General features: G+C 48.5%; 1 protein-coding gene across 1 annotated transcript in view; it reads left to right on the forward strand.

Annotated features, from left to right (window-relative positions):
• The window catches only part of LOC139317666 (histone deacetylase 5-like), a 292,699-nt gene that overhangs the window by 40,347 nt on the left and 234,903 nt on the right, over positions 1-17,449 (forward strand). Inside the window, exon 5 of the mRNA XM_070944746.1 lies at positions 16,622-16,635. Coding sequence (XP_070800847.1) covers positions 16,622-16,635 — 14 coding nt within the window. The remainder of the gene's footprint in view (positions 1-16,621; positions 16,636-17,449) is intronic.

Raw genomic sequence — 17,449 nt, forward strand, 5'->3', positions numbered from 1 at the left:
AAACTATTCTAAAAATAGGAGTTCCAGGTATATTAGTAAAAAAAGAAGCAGACATACGGCGAACTCCGGAACTTAAGATTTTAAAATTTTAAAAGAATTAAAATTTTATTTTACTAAGCTTTCGTCAGCCATCTGCTGACATCGTCAGAGTATTAAACTACCATTACAGAGATCTCTGCCTTTATATGCCATTAATCAATTTAGCCCTTTGCATGTAATAGGCCCTTCCAGCCGTCTCCCACTTGTAATCAGCTGTGTTGTTTTTGCTGTCATCATGCTGGACGATGGAGGCTTGACTCCCACTGTTTCCTCCCTCCTAGCTTGCTTATCAGTGGGGGGTGATGTTAGCCTGTCAGCTATTGTGATTTGTTGCCTTGTCTGTGACCTCGTGGTCAGCCAGGTTTGTTTCTCATTAATCCTATCTGTTGCAGTTTGAGACAGCCCTGCCGGGTTGCTCCATGTTTGGTCAGGACCAACCGTGCCTTCACAGGCTGAGTCTGCATGCCCAGAGGTGGAGGGTGGGTGCCCTTGGTGTATTCAGGTCGTTTCCCGTGTAAGATTGAGAGTATCTTGGCGATGTTTCGACAAGGTCCCACTCGTCATCTTCAGGCTGGTGTCTTCGGCTTCGTGCATATGCGAGCAAAGCGTGATCGGAGATGCCGTCTCTCTATAAATACTGGTGGGGAGGTGTGGAGTGCTGGCTTTGTTGTTGTAGGCGGGTTGGTTAGCTGTGTTGTTACAGCTTGATTAGTTGATGGAGTTGATGTTTGCAGATTAGTCGGCTGTTTCGTAACATCCTGTGTGGGCGAGGTCCTAGCTGTGTGCCCATTAGGCTTTTGTGTTGTAACGACCTGGGTAATGGGCCGTGTGGCAGCATCCTGAACTCCAGTGTTGTGACATCCTGAGTCCTGAGCTGCAACATCCTGGGTAGTTGGCTGTGTTGTAACATCCTGAGCTTTAGCATTGTAACATCCTGAGTTCTGTGATGTATTGTCTTGAGCAGATGGCTGTGATGCAACATCCCGGGCTTTGGTTTGGCTCCGAGTCTGAGGTCTTGTTATGTGCTCATGGCGTGTGTTAGTTTGCTTTGTGTGGGGATTGGAGGGGGGGTGCAGCAGCTGGTGATGCCGCCGCGGTGCAGCTCCTGGACAGTGGCTGCATTTCGTCTATGGGATGGGATTGGGTTTGAATCTGGTGAGGATGATTGGTGGTGGTGTCATGTGTTATCCTGGGTCTGGTGTCAATGTTTGTGGCTGGGGCTCATTTGTTGACTAGGGCTAGTTTCCAGATGTCTGGTAGGCGGGAGGTATCGTCACGTTTATTCATGTTATGGGGGTGTTTCTCTATTTCAATGGCTTCCATAATTATTCTCTTGTTGAAGTGTTCAGTTTCGGAGATTAATTTGTTTCCTTCAAAATCAATTTCATGTCCTGTTGTTTTAAGGTGCTGGAAAAGGGAGGAAGTTTTTTCTTCTTTTCTGACTGCGTTCTTGTGTTCTGAGATGCGTGCATTTATTCTCCTATTGGTTTGTCCAATGTATGTGGCTGGGCAGATTTTGCATGGTATTTCATAGACTCCTTGGTTTTCTAGCTGGATCTTGTCTTTGGGGTTTCTTAAGATGTTGGCTATTTTATGGTCAGGGCAGAAGGTTGTCTTGATGTTGTGTTTGTGGAGAATTTTGCTGATTTTATCTGTGGTGCCTTTAATGTAAGGGAGGAGGGTGATGCCATTGTCCTGTTCTGTGTCTTGGTTCTTGGGGGGTGTCTCCCTTTGGATTATTTATTTATTTATTTATTTATTTATTTTATAAAATTTGTATACCGCCCTATCTCCAAGGACTCAGGATGGCTCACAACGACAATCAACCAAGCGACTGTTAAAAACAACAAATATACACAAAAGAAAATAAAAAAGTTTTTTAAAAATTTAAAATATACTACCCCATCAGTCCAGGCCGGGGGACATAAATAGCCAAGTTTTCAATTCACAGCGGAAGGTGTGAAGGTCAGGGGCCAAACGGAGCCCCAAGGGAAGTTGATTCCAAAGGGTGGGGGTGCTCACAGAGAAGGCTCTACCCCTGGGGGTCGCCACCCGACATTGTCTAGCTGACGGCACCCTGAGTAGGCCCTCTCTGTGAGAGCGCACTGGGCAATGGGAAGTTGACGCTGGTTGCAGGTGGTCCGACAAATAGCCTGGGCCTAAGCCATGAAGGGCTTTATAGGTTAACACCAGCACCTTGAATCTCACCCGGAGGGCAACTGGCAACCAATGCAAGCCGCGCAGGAGTGGTGTAATATGGGAGTATCGGGTCCCTCCCGCAACAACCCACGCGGCTGCATTCTGTACCAGCTGAAGCCTCCGGGTGGTCTTCACGGGCAGCCCCAGGTAGAGAGCATTGCAGTAGTTGATCTGGGAGGTGACTAGCGCATGAGTGACTGTGTGTAGGGCATCTCGGTCCAAGTATGGGTGCAACTGGCGCACCAGGTGAACCTGGGCAAATGCCCCCCTGGTCACGGCCGTGATATAACCCTCCAAACTCAGCCGTGAATCCAAGAGGATGCCCAAGTTGCACACCCTGTCTATGGGGGGCAACACCTTGCCCCCAATAGACAGCATTGGAACTTCTTGCTCGGCCCGAGATGCCGGTATCCACAGCCACTCGGTCTTGGCCGGGTTGAGTCGAAGCCTGTTACTCCCCATCCAGATCTGTACCGCTTCCAGGCACCGGGACATCACGTCGAGGGCATCACTGGGCTGGTTCAGGGTGGATATAAAAAGCTGGGTATCATCATCGTACTGATGATACCCCACCCCAAAACCACGGATGATCTCTCCCAGCAGCTTCATGTAAATGTTGAACAGAAGGGGTGAGAGGACCGACCCCTGGGGCACCCCACAAGTGAGGGGCCTCATGGCTGACCTCCGCCCCCCCGCCAACACCGCTTGCGTACAACCCGAGAGGTAGGAGGCAAACCAACGTAAAACGGTGCCGCCCACTCCCAACCCCTCGAGGCGTCGCAGCATGATACCATGGCCGATGGTATCAAAAGCCGCCAAGAGATCTAATAGGACCAGGACCGAGGAATGACCCCTGTCCCGAGCCCTCCAGAGAGCATCCACCAGCGTGACCAATGCCATCTCCGTGCTGTAACCAGGCCTGTAACCCGATTGGCATGGATCTAGGTAATCTGCTTCATTCAGGGCCACCGGAAACTGATGTGCCACCACGCTCTCAACAACCTTCGCCAAAAAGCGAAGGTTGGAGACCGGAAGAAAGTTGCCCAAAATGGTTGGATCCAAGGCAGGTTTCTTGAGGAGGGGCCTAACCACCGCCTCCTTCAAGGCGGCAGGAAAACTCCCTCCATCCAAGGATGCCGTTATCACTGCCTGGATCCAACTGCGTGTCACCTCCCGAGCTGCATAATCCAGCCAGGAGGGACACGGGTCCAGTATGCAAGTGGTCGCACTCAGCTTCCTCATGATCCTGTCCACTTCCTCCGGGGTAACAGGATTGAACTCTTCCCAGACAACAAGACCTGCCACTTCCCCACTGTCCGACCCTGCCTAGTCAGAGTCCAAGCTGTCCCGAATCTGAGCGATCTTGTCCCGCAGATGTTGGCTAAACTCCTTGGCTCACCCCAGCAAAGGGTCCTCCCCCGCCCTCTGATACAGGAGGGAGCGGGATACCCTAAACAGGGCAGCCGGGCGATTATCTGCGGACGCGATGAGGGCAGAGAAGTAAGTATGCTTCGCCACCGCCATCGCCTCCAGGTAAGACTGTGTGAACGATCTTAGCTGGGCTCAGTCAGATTTGGAACGACTAGTCCTCCAACAGCTCTCTAGGCCTCTCCTCCTGCGCTTCATCCCCTGGAGCTCCTCAGTATACCAAGGGGCAAGCCGGGGTCTGCGCCGGGTCAGAGGTCTCAAAGGCATGACACGGTCGAGAGCCCCAGCGGCCGCCCTATCCCAGGCCTCCACCAGGGTCTCAACCGGGGTGTGGGAGAGAGAGAGAGGGATCATCCCAAGCTCCGTCTGGAACCTCTCCGGGTCCATCAGGCGCCTGGGGCGGAACCAGATGGTTGGTTCCACATCCCAGCAAGCTGGGGCAGCATTCTGGAAGTCCAACCGGAGGAGATGATGGTTGGTCCATGACAGGGGGGAAACGACAAATACCCCCCACCGACCATAACACGCCACTGCTCCGAGATGAAAACAAGATCGGGTGTGTGCCCTCCCTCATGAGTCGGTCCCTGAATAATCTGAGTCAGGCCCATGGCCGCCATGGATGCCATGAACTCCTGAGCCACCCCCGCCCCCCCCCACCCAGGGAAGGCAGGTTGAAGTCCCCCAGCACCATAAGTCTGGGGAGCTCCACTACCAACCCCGACAGGGCATTGAGTAGGCCAGGCAGGGCCGCTGCCATGCAGCTGGGAGATAGGTACATGATCAGCAGGCCCAACTGACCCTGTGGACCCCATCTCATGAGGAGGGTTTCACATCTGTCTATCTGTGGAACAGTGACCTCCCACGGACTAAGGGCTTTCCTGATAACAACCGCCACCCCACCTCCCCTTCCCTGGGCCCTCGGTTGGTGCAGCACCTGGAAACCTGGTGGGCAAAGTTCAGTCAGAGGGACACCTCCCTCTGAGCCCAACCAGGTTTCCGTAATGCAAGCCAGGTCTGCGTTTTCCTCCTCAATCAAATCCTGAATGAGGGGAGCTCATTCATCTCTCAAACCCCCAGGAAGTCAGATAGAACCAGGCAGGTCGGAGCACACCACTGCTCGAAGACAGTGGGGGCGAGCTCCTGAGTTTTGATACGGCCCTCCGTTCATCCACCTGCCTCCATTCCCAATCACAACCAGAATATGAGCTCCCACCCTTTCCCTTAGGGCACCCAGGGCACCCCATCCCACCCACCCCTCCACCGTTCTCCCCCCAAAGCCTGGACTGCCGCTGGTCTGACGGAGCCCCCCCAGTCACCTGCCGGCAATATCCCTCCCCCCTCCCCAGTCCCCTTAAAAAATTAGTTAAAAAACAATACAGTGTCCCCTTAAAAAAAACCTTAAAGCCTGTATGCCACCTCTCAGGGTCCCAAGACCCGTCATTAAGGTAGGCCTTTGCTAGGCCAACAGGCCACTCCCAGGAATGGGGGGCATTCCTCAAACCACTAAGTCTGCGCTGGAGTATGTAATAAGCATCCTCAAAGATGGAAGGGGTACGTCCAAAGGTAAATGGGGAAACGGATGGTCCACCCCTGGAACAGGAGCCTCCAAGCCCAAGCGTCCTCCCACGACGAAGGGAATGAAGGCAGGTGCTGGTCCTTGCCGCCCTCTCACCGCGGCAAGGTTCCTGAGTCCAGAGGGCACTCTCCCAAGGTAGAACCATCAGCCAATGTGACCCTCTCACCGCCACATGGCCCGGTCCTGATGGGAAAAAAAAAGGTCCACAGCCGCCCTCTCACAGCGCTGGGCATCAACCTCAGGATCGACCAATCCGGGACTGCCAGTAGGAATCCAAGGCATTAGATGACAGATCCAGACTGTGCAGGTGTAGCAAGCAATCCCAGAACACATGGGTATTGATCTCCAAATCCAGGGCCAGGTTAGGCCTGGAATCGCCCAGGTCCTCCTCCAGCCTGCCACAATCGGCTCAGTCAATAGGGGTCTCCGGAATCCCAGCAGAAGTTAATTGCATTGGGGGGGGCAGGGGAAAGCCAGCCGCAAGAGCCCAAAACGCAAGGCCTAGCGCCAGGCTTCCTCCCCCCCCACAGCCAGTCCAGCAGCCACGTTCACTGCAGGCCGGAGGGGGGGGCAATAGTCCAAGAGGGGGAAGGGAAGCAACTGTAAAAACGCAGAAACGCAGCTCCCCCTGGTCCTCCTGGCTTGGCATCTCTCCCACCGAGCCAAGCTGCCACAAGGGAGGACCCTGGGTCGCCATGCCACCCACAGTCGCTCGTCAATAATTCAGATGAACCGCTGTCCACAGCCCCCTGGCCGTTGCAGCTGTTGCAGCCACAGAGTCGTCTTCCACTGCCACGTCCACTCCACCACACCTCCAGCTCTCTTCCTGGCCACCACCGCCGCCCTTGCCGCCACCCTTGCTGGCACATACTTTCTCCCACTGCCAGCTTGTTCAGCAGCCCAGCGGCCGAAACCGCGGCGAAAAACACTCAGCGTACCGAAGGGCACTGCCTCATGTGCTGGTCTATGGCACCGGTCTATGGCGCTGAACTTCACCCCTCACAAACCTCCGGAGGTCTACCCAGCACCCCTAGACTCATTGGTACCTCCTACAGCAGTCCCGGCGGGGTTAAGGTAGAAAAAACCTCTAAAACCCCTAAAACCCCCATATTCCTCGCAGGACACTACAGCCCCAAACGGAGCTCACCCCAGCATGGTGGCCATCTTTTCTGTTGTTTTTACATAGGATTAGGTTGGTAATTGTGTTTCTTTGGAATCCGTTGGAGATTAATATGTTTGTGAGAGTGTGTAATTCAGTTTTCAGGTGGTCTTTGTCGGCTAGGCGTTTGGTTCTGGAGATGAGAGTCTTGGTTACGGAGTTGATCTGTGCAGGGTGGTGGTGTGATTGAGCATTTAAGTAGCGGTTTGTGTGTGTTTTTTCCTGGTAGATGGTGTGTCCTAGGGGGCCGTCAGGTTTTCTGTAGACTAGGACATCCAGAAAGGGAAATTGGTTGTTAGCTTCTATTTCCATAGTAAATTGTATTTTGGGGTGTAGGTTGTTGAGATGTGTGAGGAAGTTGTCCAGTTTTTTCTTTCCGTGTGGCCAAATTATGAAAGTGTCATCTACGTATCTGAGCCAGAGTTTGGGTTTGTGTTCAGATTTATCTAAAGCATTGGTTTCAAAGTGTTCCATGTATAGGTTTGTGATGATGGGTGAGAGGGGTGATCCCATAGGTGCTCCTTCTATCTCTTTATATCTTTGTCCATTGTGGATGAAGTATGTGTTGGTTAGGCAGAGGTTGGTCAGATCTAGGATGTGCTTAGGGGGGTTGTATTTGTTTTGGATAGCTGTCAAGGTTTCTTTAATAGGCACTTGGGTGAAGAGGGATATGACATTGAAACTCACGAGTAGGTCACTGGCTTGTAGGTTTTGTTTCTTTATTGTTTCTATGAAGTGGAATGAGTTTTGTATGTGTGAGGTGATTGATTCTGTGTAGGGCTGAAGTTGTTTGGCAAGAAATTTGGCAAGATTCTGTAGAGGTGAGCCTATGGAGCTGACTATGGGTCTGAGTGGTGTTCCTTCTTTGTGTATCTTGGGGAGACCATAGAGCTTGGGGCATCTGGATGATTCTCTCTGGGGATGATTCTTTGCTGGATCTCTTCGCTGATGGGAGAGGCTTTTATTTTGGATTTGGTGGTTTTTTCCAGGTAGGTGGTGGGGTCTGTGTTTACAGGTTTGTAAGCGGGGTCTTGGAGTAGGTTGGATAGTTTGACTTGGTAGTCAGATGTGTTCATCACCACTGTGGCATTACCTTTGCCTGCTGGGAGAATGATTATGTTATTGTGTTTCCTCAAGTTGGTGAGTGTTTTTTGTTCCTTTTGGTGTAAGTTGTTTCTGGGTGGATTGCTGGAGCCGAGGACGTTGGTGACTTCAAGTCTGATTTTATTGGCTTCATCTGGGTTGATTTTGGTTAGGTTAGGTTAGACTGCAAAGTTGAATCCTTTGGAAAGGACATTGGTTTCTGCTATGGTAAGGGTCCTGTCTGATATGTTATGTACTGTTTGTTTCATGAGTTGCTGTGGGGGGGGGGGTTGGGCTTCTGGCATTTTTCTAGTCTGTGGAGTTTGTTGGTGTGTGTGTCTGTCTTGTGGGAGGTTTCTGTTTCGGCTCCCGAGAGGGCTAGTTGTTTGGATTTGTCCCAGAGTGCTGGGTGGATTTTCTTACTGTGTTTATTTATTTATTTATTTAATTTGTATACCGCCCTTCTCCCAGAAGGGACTCAGGGCGGTGAACAGCCAAAATTAAAAATACATACAATACAAAAGTTAAGATAATTAAAAAGAATTAAATTATTGGCTTCCCAATTTAAAACCCCCAAGTCTATAAAATTTTAAAATCCCAATTAAGAACCATTTAGGCTAGGCCAGCTTGGTGAAATAAATAAGTCTTCAGGGCCTTACGGAAGGTCCGGAGGTCCGGGATCAGTCGTATTTCAGGAGGCAGCTTGTTCCACAGGGCGGGTGCCCCCACAGAGAAGGCTCTCCCCCTGGGGGCCGCCAGCCGACATTGCCTGACTGACGGCACCCTGAGGAGGCCCTCTCTGTGAGAGCGTATTGGCCGGTGGGAGGTTATCGGTAGCAGCAGGCGGTCTCGCAAATATCCTGGCCCTAAGCCATGGAGCACTTTAAAGATGAGAACCAATACCTTAAAGCGCACCCGGAAGACCACCGGGAGCCAATGCAGCTCGCGCAGGAGAGGTGTTACATGGGAGCGCCACATCGCTCCCATAATCACCCGCGCGGCCGCATTCTGCACCAGCTGGAGCCTCCGGGTGCTCCTCAAGGGGAGCCCCATGTAGAGAGCGTTGCAGTAGTCCAGGCGTGATGTGATGAGGGCATGAGTGACCGTGCACAAGGAGTCCCAATCCAGAAAGGGGCGCAACTGGCGTATCAGGTGGACCCGATAAAAAGCCCCTCTGGCCACGGCTGTCATATGCTCTTCTAAAGACAGCCGTGTGTCCAGGAGGACACCCAAGTTGTGAGCCCCCTCTGTGGGGTTCAGTGACTCACCCCCAATAGTCAGCAATGGCACCAGCTGGCTATATCGGGACGCCGGTATCCACAGCCACTTGGTCTTGGAAGGGTTGAGTCGAAGCCTGTTCCTCCCCATCCAGACCCGCACGGCCTCCAGACACTGGGACATCACTTCGAGGGCATCATTGGGGTGGTCTGGGGTGGAGATGTACAGCTGAGTGTCATCAGCGTACAGATGGCATTGCACCCCAAAACCACGGATGATCTCACCCAGCGGCTTCACATAAATGTTGAACAGGAGCGGCGAGAGGACCGACCCTTGTGGCACCCCGCAAGCAACGCACCTCGAGGTCGACCTCTGCCCCCCTGCCAACACGGACTGCGACCGGTCAGAGAGATAGGAGGAGAACCACCGCAACACGGTGCCTCCCACCCCCAATCCCCCCAGCCGGAGCAGCATGATACCATGGTCGATGGTATCAAAAGCCGCTGAGAGGTCTAACAGGACCAGAACAGAGGAACAACCCCTGTCCCGAGCCCTCCAGAGATCATCCACCAATGCGACCAATGCCGTCTCCGTGCTGTACCCAGGCCTGAAGCCGGACTGGCACAGATCTAGATAGACGGTTTCACCCAGGTACTGTGGGAGCTGTCGCACAACCACACTCTCCACAACCTTCGCAACAAAGCGAAGGTTGGAGACCGGACGGTAGTTTGCCAGAACAGCCCGGTCCAGAGAAGGCTTCTTGAGGAGGGGCCTCACCACCGCCTCTTTCAAGGCAGGAGGCAAGAAACCCTCTCTCAAAGAAGCATTTATAATCCTCTGGAGCCAGCCTCGTGTTACCTCCCGGGTGGCCACTACCAGCCAGGAGGGGCACGGGTCCAATAAACATGTGGTTGCGTTTAACCTCCCCAGGATCCTGTCCACGTCCTCAGGAGTCACAGGGTCGAACTCATCCCAGATAACATTCTCAAGACCGGCCTCAGTCACCCCGCCGGGATCTACCCAGTCAGAGTCCAAGCCTTCCCGAATCTGAGCGATTTTATCGTGCAGATACTGTGCAAAATCCTCAGCCTGCCCTTGCAAGGGGTCCTCCCGCGCTCCCTGATGTAGTAGGGAGCGAGTCACCCTAAACAAGGCGGCTGGGCGGTTATCTGCCGATGCAATAAGAGCGGAAAAGTAATTACACTTTGCCGGTTTTATCGCCACTAGATAGGTCTTAATATGAGACCTAACTAGTGTTCGGTCGGATTCGGAGCGACTAGCCCTCCAACCACTCTCTAGGCGTCTTTTCCGGCGCTTCATCTCCCTCAGCTCCTCGGAGAACCAAGGGGCCAGGCAGGTTCGGCGTCGGGTCAGAGGCCACAAAGGCACGACTCGGTCCAGAGCACCGGCGGCCGTCCTATCCCAGGCAGCCACCAGGTCTTCAGCCGAGTCGTGAGCCAGAGTTTCAGGAACTGGCCCAAGCTCCCTCTGGAACCTATCAGGATCCATCAGGCACCTGGGGCGGAACCACCTGGTCGGTTCCGCCTCCCTGCAGTGGGGTGCAGTGGTCAAAGAGTCCAGCCTCAGGAGAGAATGGTCCAACCATGACAGGGGTTCAATAACTATATCCCCTATATCCAGACCACTCAGCCACTGACCAGAGATAAAAACCAAGTCCAGAGTGTGTCCTCCCGCGTGAGTAGGGCCAAGAATTAGTTGTGTCAGGTCCATGGCTGTCATGGAAGCCATAAACTCCCGAGCCATCCCAGACACCTCACTGGCAGACGGCAGGTTGAAATCCCCCGTGATCAAAAGTCTGGGGTTATCAACCGCCACCCCCGGCAATAACGTTGAGAAGCTCGGGCAGGGCCACTGTCACGTGGCAGGGAGCCAGGTACGCAATCAGCAGGCCCACCTGCATCCCATGGCCCCACTTCACCAGGAGAGACTCACATCCGGCTATCTGAGGTACAGTGGCCTCCCTCGGATCAAGACCTTCCTTTATAACGACCGCCACCCCCCCCACCCCTACCCTGGGCCCTTGGCTGATGGAATGTGCGGAAACCTGGTGGGCACATCTCTACGAGGGGGACCCCCCCCTTGGCCCAACCAGGTCTCTGTAATACCTGCCAGGTCCGCACCCCGCTCCTGTATTAGCTCACAAATGAGGGGGGCCTTATTAACCACAGACCTGGCGTTGCACAACATCAGTCTAAGGCCTGGGCTCTGAAACTCTGGACAGCCGGGAAAACGAGAAGAGTCATGGGGGCCGAGGCATGCCACTGCTTGGAGGTAGCGGGTGCATGCCCCCACCACCTGATGTGGCCCCCTACTCCCGCCATATCTCCCCCTCCCAACCACGGTCCTGATAGAATCACCCTCCACCCTATCAGCACTGAGCTCCTCCACACCCCGCTCCCCGCCTTCCGTTCCATGCCCCTGTGTTGAGCCTGACCTATACCCCTCCCTCCCCACTCCCTGCCCTAAACCCCTTAAAAGATTACAAAAAGACAATTTTAAAAAACCCCGCAACCCCCTCTTTGCGGCATGCCACCTCTCGGGGTTCCAAAACCCGTCATCGAGGTAGGCCCTCGATAGAGTGGAGGGCCAAGCCTGCGAGAGGGGGGAGTCTTGCAGACCAAGAAGCTCCGCTGCTGAATACATCTTGACCACAGAAGATGGGAGCGACCATATCCCATAGGGGTCCATAAAAAAGGTCCAGGGGAGAGACATGGAATGGGAGTCTCAAAAACATTTTCACAAGACCAGGTCCACTGTCCCCTCACAACAGAGGACAAAGTCAAGTTCCAGGTCGACCACAATCCAAGGGGGGGGGGGATAGATCCAACCACCCTCTCACAGTGGTCCGGTCAGCCAGTCAACCCCCTCTTGTGGTGAGATGGCAGCGATGAACCAATGCAGACAGCACAGCACCCGGGGCTCAGGTCCAAACCGCCCTCTCACGGCGGTTGGTCCAATGGTCAAGTCCCCTCTGCTGGCAAATGCAAAAAGATTTGATATCATCCCAGTTCAGCCCCCAGGGGCCCCGACATCAGAGCCACCCTCTCACGGTGGTTTGAGGTGAAGAGTGAGTAGGTCCCTGTTGGTTTTGTCTAGTAGGAATCTTTTCTTGTGGAGTTCGTTTCTGATTAGGGCTAATTCAGTTCTTTTCAGGATCCTTTCGGTGGCTGAGGTTTTAGAATGGCATTTTAGTTGGAAGCATGTGGGGATCACGTTTTTGTCTCGGCAGTTGCGTAGGAATGTGAGGTCACATAAGATGGTAGCTGTTCGGACTTCGAGTTTCTTGTAGGTCACATACTGCTGGAGCCTAGCTTGTAGGATTTTAAGCATAACCTTACTAGCATGTGAAATGAGTGCAATGATGCGATAGTTTGAACATTCTTTGGCATTGTCTTTGTTTGGAATTGGAATGTAAACTGACCTTTTCCAATCCTGTGGCCACTGTTGAGTTTTCCAAATTTGCTGGCAAATTGAGTGTAGCACTTTTACTGCATAGTCTTTTAATATTTTGAATAGCTCAACTGGAATACTGTCACCTTCCACTAGCTTCTCCAGTGGATCACGTTTTGTCAGAGCTCTCTGCTATGACCTGTCCATCTTGGGTGTCCCTGCACGGCATAGCTCACAGCTTCATTGAGCCCCTTTGCCATGACAAGGCAGTAATCCATGAAGGGAATATACATATACATATACATATACATATACATATACATATACATATACATATACATATACATATACATATACATATACATATACGTACATAACCTTGAGTGGCTGTTGCTTTTATTTCTCGCCACTTAGTGCTTCCTCCAACATCAAAAACAGTTCATTTTTTTTTTCACATTTCATTTACTGATCTATTTTACATTAAACAGTATTTTCACATATAATTTCTACAACTAACATCCTTCTCTTTATTAACATATTAATATTTTCACTGACTCTTAACCATTTTCTTTTAAACTCTCCACGATCCCATTTCTTGATGCTTTCCTCCCTTTCTCCCATTCCCTTACCTTCTTCCTCTTCCTTTTCTTATATCTCCCTTTCTGCCTCTTTTCTTTAATTTTCACTCTGTTAATTTTCCCTCTCAATATTTCCCCATTTATTTCTCTTCTTTTCAGTTTTGAGATGTATTCTCTCTTATCCATTTTTATTCTATCACTGTTAATCCCAGTGTAATCATCTTTATCTTTATTTTCATTTATTTCCTTTTCAATATTTTCTCCTTGTTTCTCTTACTTCTCATTCATCTTTTCTCTTTCTTTTTTCTTGCATTCTAACTAATCCTCTGCTTCCTTATTTCCCTTAAATGCTTTTCTTATTTTTTCAAACATCTCCCTTAATATCTCACATTCATCCTCCCAATTCTCCATATTATCACTTTAGAAGGCTAGAATTTTCCAATTTATTATTTTCATTTACTTATACTTCTAATTTCAAAGTCCATGCGATATCTCCTTTTTCTTTCCAGATAGTGTCCAGTTCAAATGTTCACTTGAGCCATCACAATCTCAATCCTCCCTCTCTGCTTCTCTTAATCTTTTCAGCTGTATACTCCTACGGCTCTTTCCCACGATCTCTCCTCCAGCAGATGTCTCTCTTCAATTCACAACTCTTTCAGCAACAAAGTATCCATTTTATAACGCCTGTTTCCTCTCTTCTGAGTTAAATCTTTTTATTGTTTAAAAACGTTCCTCTGTCTCCTTTTCCCTTGTCTTGTTTTTATTTCTTTCAAAATCCAATTTTAAATCCAGGTGGAAGATTCCTTTTAGGGCTTTTGTTTTAACTTTAAAGTTCCTCTTTCCCCCCCCCTCCACTTAAATTCCCAAGTGCAAATTAGCTGCTAATTGCTCATTGGGACTTCTTTCAAGCTTTTAAAAGTTTTTTCTTCTTACCTGTGAGTTGGCCAATCACTCATCTGGTAACAATACTCTGTTCAATCACCACTCCTGCACTTCCTCTTTCTGATCGTGGCCACTCTGGCTTTTGACAGCTCCATGGCTGCCTTCCTTCGCCAATGGGTCGAAGACTAATGCTGGCACTTCAGGGAACTTGCTCTTTCCCTATCTGTGCCAGCCTGCGTCTTCTTTCTTCACTGTCCCTACAAGACAGCTATGATCCCTAGGGATCCCCAAAATCGGCTGGGATATCGGTGCTCTTCTGGAGCTCCAGAATCCACACCGTATCGCCCAATGCCGGCCACGCCCTCTCTCAACAAAAGAATTAATTGAAATTAAGATGGGAATTTAAATTGAAATGTAAAATTGAATGAAAATGAAATGTTAGTAAATGATGTAAATGACAGACTTGTAAGAAGTAAAATGGAAGAAATACATTGTTAAAGGAAAAAAAGCAAGGGTTGGAAGATTATTTTAACAAAGGTTTCAAGGAAAAAATGCAATAAGTTGAAATATTTGTTAATAATTAAAAAGTGGAGGGGAATTTCGAGTAATATTTTTAATAAATGAGAAAGATCAGGGTTGCCTGGACACCATAGTGGAAAATATTAAATTGAAAATAAATACAGCAATAGAGAGAGATGAAAGAGGAGTAGAGAGTAGAGAGATGGAAGAGAAGGGAAGAAGAGAGAGGGATGGAAGAGAGGGGAGGAAGGAAGAGAGGGGAAATCAGAGTAGGAGAGAGGGCTAGACAGGGAGGAAGAAAGGAGGAGAAGGAGAAAGGAAGAGGAAGTAGAGAGAAGCAGGAGAGGAGGGAAAAAGAAAGTAAGAAGGAAAGAAGAGAGGGAGATGGCAGGATTGAGAAGAAAGATTGCTGTACAACAAAAAAGATGAAATGGAAGAAAGGCAACCCCGAACATATATAAATATACTAAGATAAAGAATGAATGGTTAAAAAATAAAAGAGAATAAATATGAATAAGCAGGAAAATTAGAATTTGAGGGCGAATGAAGATGTTGTTTATATAAGTAAGCAAAGAAATATTGAGATATGATTAAAAAAAGGGAAAAAAGAAAATTGTGCCAAAAATTGTAATTGAGTAAAATATATTTGAATTTGATAAATTGTATAAAATAAGATATGGCCAATACTCTGTTCAAAAAAGATGTGGGTGAATGTGGGGGGGACCAATAAAACTTGTTTTTTTAAAAAAAACAAAAACAAAAAAAAACCTTGAGTGGCTGGGAAAATTGAAGATAACAACTGACTTTTGGATAAACAACCTTTGGACTGTAATTGTTTAGACTGAATAATTGAGATAGAGAGCAAAACACTGAGATTTTCTATTTTTAAACAGTGCAGCTCTTGGAACTTAAATGGAAATGAAACAGATATAACAAAACAGAAGCTGAGAACAGTAAAATACTTCTCTTGCTATTAATTTTGCTCTGTGAACTCTCTACTGGTGGATATAAAATAATTGGTGGTTAAATTCTAGGGCTTGGTGGGCCTATGTGGATTACAAATTACCAATTTATCTATTTTTTTATTGATAAGAAAGGATTAGGGTTTGAAGAACCTGAAGAACAGCAACAAGACTGACAGGGTTTAAAGATTGATAACCTTTGGATTACAATTTATATTTTTACTTTATTTTTGGATTACAACTAACAGCACTATCCCTTACTTTTTGTGGATTATAATTAACAAAATACTTTAAAATGAGGAAAGCACCATCTGCACCATCCTCAGCATCATCATCAGCAACATCTAGCCCATCAGGTCAGAAGCCATTGGATGCTATGTTACAACAAGAGAAAATGAATGCTATGCAGGCAGAATTGAAAGTTATGATCCAAGCCCTGCATGAGGACTTCAAGGAAAGAATGGGGAAATTAGAGGATACAATAGAGAACTTTCAACAAATGATGGCGAATAGTGAACAACATATGCAGAAAGTAGAAGAGAAAGCTGAACAAACAGAAAAAAGAGTGGAGGAAGTTGACAACAGACTTATACTGGCAGACGAAAATAAAGAACAATAATAACACTCAAGATGGACAGGGCTGATTATTACTTGCGGTTTCAGAATATGGAGGAAGAAAAGGGAGAAAACTTATCGAAGATACTAGTAGAGCTGTTGGCGGAGGCGCTAGAGGTGACCAAAGAAAGAGTTCTTGCTGAAATTGATGAAACGTTTAGAATTTATACTAGATATGCGACAAGGGGCTTCCAAGAGAGGTGCATGTAAGATTCACTAAAAAAGCAATGAAAGCAGAGATTTTACAATGAATGAGAGATAATCCTTTAAAATACAAAGGGAAAGAAATAGTAGTGCTAAAACAGATTCTGAAAAGCGTTAGAGAAGTAAGGAAGGAATATCAATTTCTGACAAAACAACTAATTAAAAATGGAGTGAATTTCAAATGGCTGATACTGGAGGGAATATTGGTGACCTGGATGGAGCAAAGACATAGATTTGATTCCATAGAAAAAGCAGAACAATTCTATGAACACTATTTTGGACCACAAGAGGAAATGAGAATAAGAGAGGAAAGAGTTGTGGTCCGCCAGCAGCCTGCGTAGCTGGCAGCGGAGTCAGACAGTGAGGACGCTAGGGAGGAACATGGGCCAGTCCTGCAGTCTGGGGAAGGCCCGGACGAGGGTTCTGCGTTGGAGGCAGAGATGGGGCCAGGGCCATCTGGGAGTGATGCGTGGACTCCGGAACCCCCAGAGTTGGACAGCAGAGAGGCAGAGGAACAGGAGGAACCTGTTCCTAGTGCACGCATGCGCAGAGCTGCCAAAAGGCAAGAGCAGCTAAAGCAAAAGGGACAACTTGGGAGTAAGGCCAGGAGATGATTGGCCCCTCCCATAAGGCTTAAAAGAGAAACAAAGGCACTTGGGCCTTTTTGCAGGAAAGCAACGTTGCTAACTCTGTTTCCAGTCGGCATCTCTTGTTTGTTTCTGAACTTCATGGGACTTTGCCAAGTAAGGCCTTTGGCAGGGTGTCAAAGAAGATAAAGGTGGTGATTATCCTGAAGGACTTCTTCCGAAGGACTTGTTTTGTAACTAATTGGGACTCAGCCGGGAATGAATGTAATTCTCAGCTGTTACAATAAAATAGGTTTATTTGGGACTAATTGTGTCTTGTAATGACTCAGTAAGCCTAGGTCACAACAGATAGATGACAAGAGGAAGCCACAGGAGAGAGAAGTACACAACAAAGAGAAGATGAAAGAGATCGGGAGGAAATAGCAAAAAGAGAAGGAGCGAAGCCAAAAGAACCGAGAGAGACAAGAGCGACTAGAATAACAAAACTCATCTACAAGTAAAATCATGGAAGATGATGTAAAATTAATGTCAATTAATATAAATGGACTGAATTCGGCAATAAAAAGGAAAAGGACATTTAGTAAATTGGAAATATTAAAGTTGGATATAATTTGCTTGCAAGAAGTTCATATTAAAAAACAACACAATAAAGTATTGGAATATCCTAAAACTGGGAAGATATATACTTCTTTACCACAACAAAAGAAGAGGGGAATAGCTCTTTATGTAAAAGAGACAATAAACATTAAGCAATTTTTTACAGATGAGGAAGGGAGGATTTTGATGGTGGAGAGAACAATGAATAATAAACAGATACTTTTAGCAGCAATATATGCACCAAATAAGCCTTGGTGGTGCAGCGGACTAAAGTGCTGTTAAGTAGCACTTAGCTGCCAGCTGCCTGCAATTACTGCAAGTTCAAATCTCACCAGGTTCAAGGTTGACTCAGCCTTCCATCCTTCCGAGGTAGGTAAAATGAGGACCCGGAT

Source organism: Pituophis catenifer, unplaced genomic scaffold, assembly GCF_029215685.1.
Source record: "Pituophis catenifer annectens isolate HBS135680 unplaced genomic scaffold, rPitCat1.0.hap2 SCAF_5, whole genome shotgun sequence".
Taxonomy (NCBI): domain Eukaryota; kingdom Metazoa; phylum Chordata; class Lepidosauria; order Squamata; family Colubridae; genus Pituophis; species Pituophis catenifer.